Here is a 5,909-nt window from a genome sequence, read left to right on the forward strand (position 1 = left end):
GTTGCATGCACATTCAGAATGCATCTCATTATGTGGCTGGGTACTTAACTTTCAAAGTTTTATATTGTGAGCAATACTTGTTTAAATTGATGCTCTCATACTCTTGCATAGAGCAAAATAGCAAGAAAGGAGACTCGTGTTTGTGTGTAAAAATACACACATACACATACCTCTTAAGAACATAAACAGCAACCAAACAGATACTTGGAGCTGGACAACAGCTTTCAAGTTGGGGGCAGGGTAGGAGGCAAGTTAAAATCTGTTTCAAGTGGCAAGAAAGCAAAAGAAAAAACACAGGAATGAAGGAGTTCTGAGAAGGGAAACAAAACAGAGATCAAATTTCATCCTTTGACTGAACCATTCTTTTATTAGCACTTCCAAAACTATACTTAAAAAGTACTGATCAAGAAAATTTATTAAAATAGGAAATGTCACCATAAAGGAGGTTAAAACCAATTTTTTTCAGTGCCATGACTGCTTTTCATTGTGTAACTGTTAGTTCCCAGCCACCTTCCCTGGCAGAAAACTGCAGGGGGAGAGGGGTAAAAAAAGTAGTAAGTGTTTACAACAGCTTCTGTATGCAAAGAAGTTGCATGAAATAAGATTTTCAGTGAGGAAAAGACACAACTGGGAGTTGATTATCACAGAATTCTTAAAAGACAAAAACCCACCCCAGCAGTGTTGTGGAAGACAAGTAAGAAACAACCACTCACTGCCTCTTCCAGTGTCAGAACACAGCATTAAGTGAAACCAACAGATGCCAAAATCAAGTCAAGGACTACGAGGAGGTAATATTCATGTAATAAGCAGCTGAATTACAAAGCTCCTTGCTATATACAGCTGTGGATATTCAAAAGGGAGTAGACAAATTAATGGGGGAGGGGAGAAAAAAAATCATCAACATCAGAACATATTAAAGCCTGTTAATTTATGCCATGCACACATATGTTTCAGCAAAATAAAAGGGGAAGGGATCTAAGCACACATTCTTATTTCCCCATACCACCACCTCTGGCTCAAGTCTATAAGCTACAAATAATGTATCATAAACATAGAACCCAACTATTCACTTGGCTACTGCTATTTATGCTGTTGCTGTCAGGACATTGGATTAGACTGTCCTTTCATTTGACTCAATAGAGCCAATCTTAAGCATATAAGAAAAAGAAACCCAAGAAAATTAAGTACTGCTCTGTTTTCTGTATGTTTTGTACAACTGCTTCAAGAAGCTTCCTCTTTTTCTCCTCTCTCCACGTCCAGGGTAGAACACCCAGACTTCTCTCAGGATTGCCTAAGATGATAAAACCAAGTATTTTCAGAAAAGAAAACTGGTAAAAGTAGTAAACCAAGATTTTTATGAAGATGTTTTAAGGATGTTTTAAAGACGCACTCATGTCAAAAATAAGGCCTGAATAGTTCAACACTGACAGTTAAGAGAATATGAAATGGTTGAACACCAAGATGCAACAGAGAAGGAAAACCAACTTAAAGCCAAATAATAACTTACCAATATATTTATTATTATCTTATGCAATTTTACAGTACTTGGCCTAAGACCATTGCACAAAAAAGCTATGACCCCTTTGCCCTGTTCTGACAGAGCTGTGATCTCAGCATAAATCAGAACTAAAGGAAAGCATTTAGCTCCTCTGAACTTGTGCCAGGATGACAAAAAACAAGCACATGGCTCAAGAGGGGGGACAGAAAGTACTGCTCCACAACACATTTCATGAACAGGTTTTTGTGTGTGATCTCAAAATCTCTCAGCCCTCACGGGGGAGGGATGTCACAAGGCCCACTGACCTAGAATAGCCTGCTGAAGTTCAATAGCATGGTCCTCCACACTTCTTGGCAAAATAAGATTGTACTGCAGCACTTCTAAAACATAAATACACACTGTCTAACGTCTATACACTATTTTCACAACGTAAGACTGAAAATCATTAAACTCTGTAGAAACAGTTCAGGGTATTGACCTGAAACACAGACTTCAAATGCCTCTTCAGTTCTTTTTGTAAAATAACTCAAGATTATACCTTACTTGTAAAGGAATATAAAACATTAATGAAAACATAGTATGTCTTTAATTCTTACTTGATCAGCAACAACATACTTAAAAAACAATTCTCCAAAATTTCCTTCATGCTTTTGACAGACAAATGTTCAAAGGTTCATTTTATTTTTATGAAGAATGACAGAAGACAAGCTTAAAAGTTTTCCTCATTTTATGAAACACTTGAAGTATCCAAATTAGAGTGATTATCTGTATTTTTTTTAATTACCAAGCCAGAAAAGCTAGAATGGCTCGAAGGCAACTGTTAGCTGTTATTTCTGACAAATACAAAACAAAAAGTTACCTACAATCATGAACAAGATACCTATCACATTTCTATAAACAAATTGCAAGTGTGTTCATAGTATTAAGGATTTGTATGTCACAGATAAGTGATGCAAACTTCAAGCACAAATGGTAATGAAGACCAAGGAATACAAATCTGTTAGACAAAGTCTTCATAAATTATTTCTAGAAAAATTATCTATATGTGTGCCAAAAAACCATACTATATATTAGCATCAAAAATAAATACAAGAGAGTAAGTTATTTCTTTCTGAAAATTCCAAACACACATACATCCTTTTTTTCCTAAACAACTGTTTTTTCAATTTTTAATAAATAATTGAAGGATGAGTTTAAAGGCCAGGTCTTGTCCCCAACACCTTGGTCAGCTGGAAGAAATTTGGTAAGGTACTTGGCATTTAGATTAACACTTTGTTATATAGTTTTATTTTACTCTTCAGCAACAAACACTGAATAAAAATATAAAACAAAGTGACCTTCAGCTTACATCTCTTCAACATATTCAATTCTCACTCCCTCTCCCACTGTAATGGCAATTCTTTTCATTCCTCCTACACTGCAAAATTCTGTCCCACTACTAGAGTGACAGCAAGTCCATCTGTCCTCCTGTCCTTAAGAAAAGGGAGCAAGCTGGCTGGCACAGAACAGAGGACAAAAGACTGGCAGCTGACCTACAGCTCAACAGATACAAACAGCTTCCCTAGCAAAAGGGGCTACACAGATGCAGATTCTGGAACTGAAGAGACAATACTTTTTCCAGGGATCTTTAAGAGCTTCTGGAAGAGGGGAAAGGACAATGGGCACAACAGATGTATCCAAAGTTTGCACATGCCAACATCTGAATCGGGCAATATCATGCACCAGAACCGTAAAACAAACCACTGAAGTGAAGCTTCTTCTGATCTGCTATTTCTAAACATGGACAATTTTAGACAACAAATTGCTGCTCTGCAGTAATAAACAGTCACAAACTTCAGCTGGCTTCAGTATCAAAATCAGTATTTCATAAATATGAAGATATGAACACAAACCATTTTTCCACTACCATCACACATGATCCTACTGTCATCAAAGGTCAGAACAGACAATTAATTGAACTAATCATTTTAACCTTCCTCCCACAATTCACTCAAACTAATCTACCAGATCATGAAATCAAAAAGAAGTATCACCTATTAAACCTTTATTGCCTGCAGAAAATTCAGGCTTCAGAAACTAAGCAATTTCTTTTTAGTCTCTGCAACCGAAAAGAAATATTCTGAAGACATGATAACATTTCACCATATGACTGCAGTTGTTCCAAATCAGTTTATCATTCCTTCAAGCAGGATGAAAGGTGGAAACTGACTCTTCAAGTCATGAGCCTAATGAAATCTGAAAGTAATTACAGTAAATGTTTAACTTCAATCACAGTTAACTACTTATCCAACTTACTCCACTAACAGATGCATCTGTCAGCAAGTATACGTGATCCAATTACTTCTTGATGCTACAAAAGTAGTGATTAATACAGAATATACAATGCTTCAGTGAGAATAACCAAAACAGCTGCAATACCTGGTTGTTTGCCCCACACCCAACTCTCAACAATCGATTTGGCCCTGTAAGTGGGCAGTGGAGCCTCTTCTTCGTCTTTCTTTTCTTTGTCATTTTGCTCTTCTTTCTTTGATGCAGTTTGGCATTCAGTACTATCATCTAAAGTAAAAAAGACAAAAAAAACCAGTTAAGCTAGTTCCTCCTTGAATTTAGTTGTAAGTTAGAAACATAAAGGTGAAATGCCTGGCCCAGAAGTTTACAGCAATATTGTCTATCATTAAGAGTACAGGGTGTAGAGAAGTAGTATTTTACCATGTTAACTGTCACAGGTGCTAGGCCTCATGTTACATTTCATAACACAGTGACCTTACAATCCAGAGATCACTGCTATAACCTCCTAGGGAGCATAAACTTTTAATATCAATATCATCACGGAAGACTTGCAATGGATTTGCAACACAGTGTCAGAAAGGATGTACTTTCAAAGGATGCACTTTAAGTCAGATTTTGCTCCCAACTTATCTGCATTTCTGTACTATTTACTTGTTTTCATGTTCCAACACAGAAAAAAAGATGGCAATGGCCTTAATTTCAAAAACAAGGAGCTATATAATGGCATTTACACTAATTTTATGCAGCAAGGGCCAAGGTGGCAACTCCTTTCCCCATCTTGACCTTCTTTTCTAAAAATACCCCAAAAAAGTTCTTATTTTCAACTTTCCTATGAAGAGTTTAGTTCCATTTCCAACAAGCTTTTAAAAACGACTGGTACTCTATTCTTACTTGCCAGTCTAGCCTACAGAGACCTACACACACATACGATGTCCCAGGCACAACAAGCCAAATAAGCATTAAAATTTTGTCTTTTTTCCCTATCTCACTTCACCCATCCAAAACATATGCATTTGTACCAGCATACTTCAGAAGACAATAATAAGCAAGAGGTTTACAGCTGTAGCCAGACCCAGTACATCTGACTCACCATGACCCCACTTGGAGATCAAAAGTCTCTTATTGCCTCAAAACAAACAAATACAACAATGTACAAAAACATTAAACTATTCTTTCCATCTGGCCTGAAAAAAAAAAAAAAAAAAATAATTACTGCCTAATCTGGTTGTAACCAGATCAGTGATTGCCTCCTAGCTAAAAATTTGTTAGACTGTAGACGACAGCACCTCCCAAAATAAACCTTTTTAAGGTGCCTTAACTTTACAAGTTTTAAATTAAAGCCAATGTTTCCTAACCTCTAACACACACTACTGCTCAGGAGGTGGCAAATGAAGACTGAGGGACAACAGGGTGAAAAAGGAGATATAACTGCAGCATGCATGCTGCAGCTAAGATTGCAGGCTAAGGAATGGACAGCAAAGTCACTCGTACATGGCAACCAGAGAGAGTATAACCATTTCTCTCAAATGCCAACTAACAGCCAGTAGTACAGCAGTCATCAGCATGATAACACATGTCCAAAGTGTGACTGAATCCAGCCTTTCCTATTCCAAGTCACAAGCAAATAATATTAAAGGCACAGGTTCCATCAGAGTTAAATCAGCGACTAAGGACCCTGTTTAACCCCAGCAGTTCAGAATATTCTCACAGTAATCTCACTGTTTCTCCACTCACCCACACATCTAAAGACACACTCCGCAGGGTCTGCGATTTTACTTAGTGGGTGAAGGGTGTTGTGCCAAGACACCACATTTCTCAGGCAGCTCTAAGAGAACCTGTTACACTTTTTAACAGATCCTTGTCAAAGGATAACAACAAAGGGCTATGAACTTAGTCATTCTGCCCAACTCCTCACTGCAAATAAAGAAGGTCCCAACCCAGGTGGGAACTTAAGATTTGTATTGCATAAAAACAACCCTGTCATGTAAATCTACAAGGAGGACTTTCTTTTCCTCATGGTCTGTATGACCAGAAAACGGGAGTAATGAGAGAAAAAGCAAGAAGGAGCTGATCTAAAAAACCACACTGAAAGCCGATGTCAGATTGCTCCACAAAGACTTTT

The 5,909-nt window shown here is 37.4% G+C and overlaps 1 protein-coding gene across 1 annotated transcript in view; it reads right to left on the minus strand.

Moving 5' to 3' along the window:
- Window positions 1-4,054, minus strand: part of HERC2 (HECT and RLD domain containing E3 ubiquitin protein ligase 2) — a gene marked incomplete at both ends in the record, with an annotated part of 75,527 nt that extends 71,473 nt beyond the window's left edge. The window contains one exon of the mRNA XM_010015618.1: window positions 3,917-4,054. Within this exon, the coding sequence (XP_010013920.1) occupies window positions 3,917-4,054 (138 nt within the window). The remainder of the gene's footprint in view (window positions 1-3,916) is intronic.
- Between the last annotated feature and the right edge of the window lie 1,855 nt (window positions 4,055-5,909).

The sequence above is a fragment of the Nestor notabilis genome, unplaced genomic scaffold, assembly GCF_000696875.1.
Source record: "Nestor notabilis isolate BGI_N333 unplaced genomic scaffold, ASM69687v1 scaffold11730, whole genome shotgun sequence".
NCBI lineage: Eukaryota > Metazoa > Chordata > Aves > Psittaciformes > Psittacidae > Nestor > Nestor notabilis.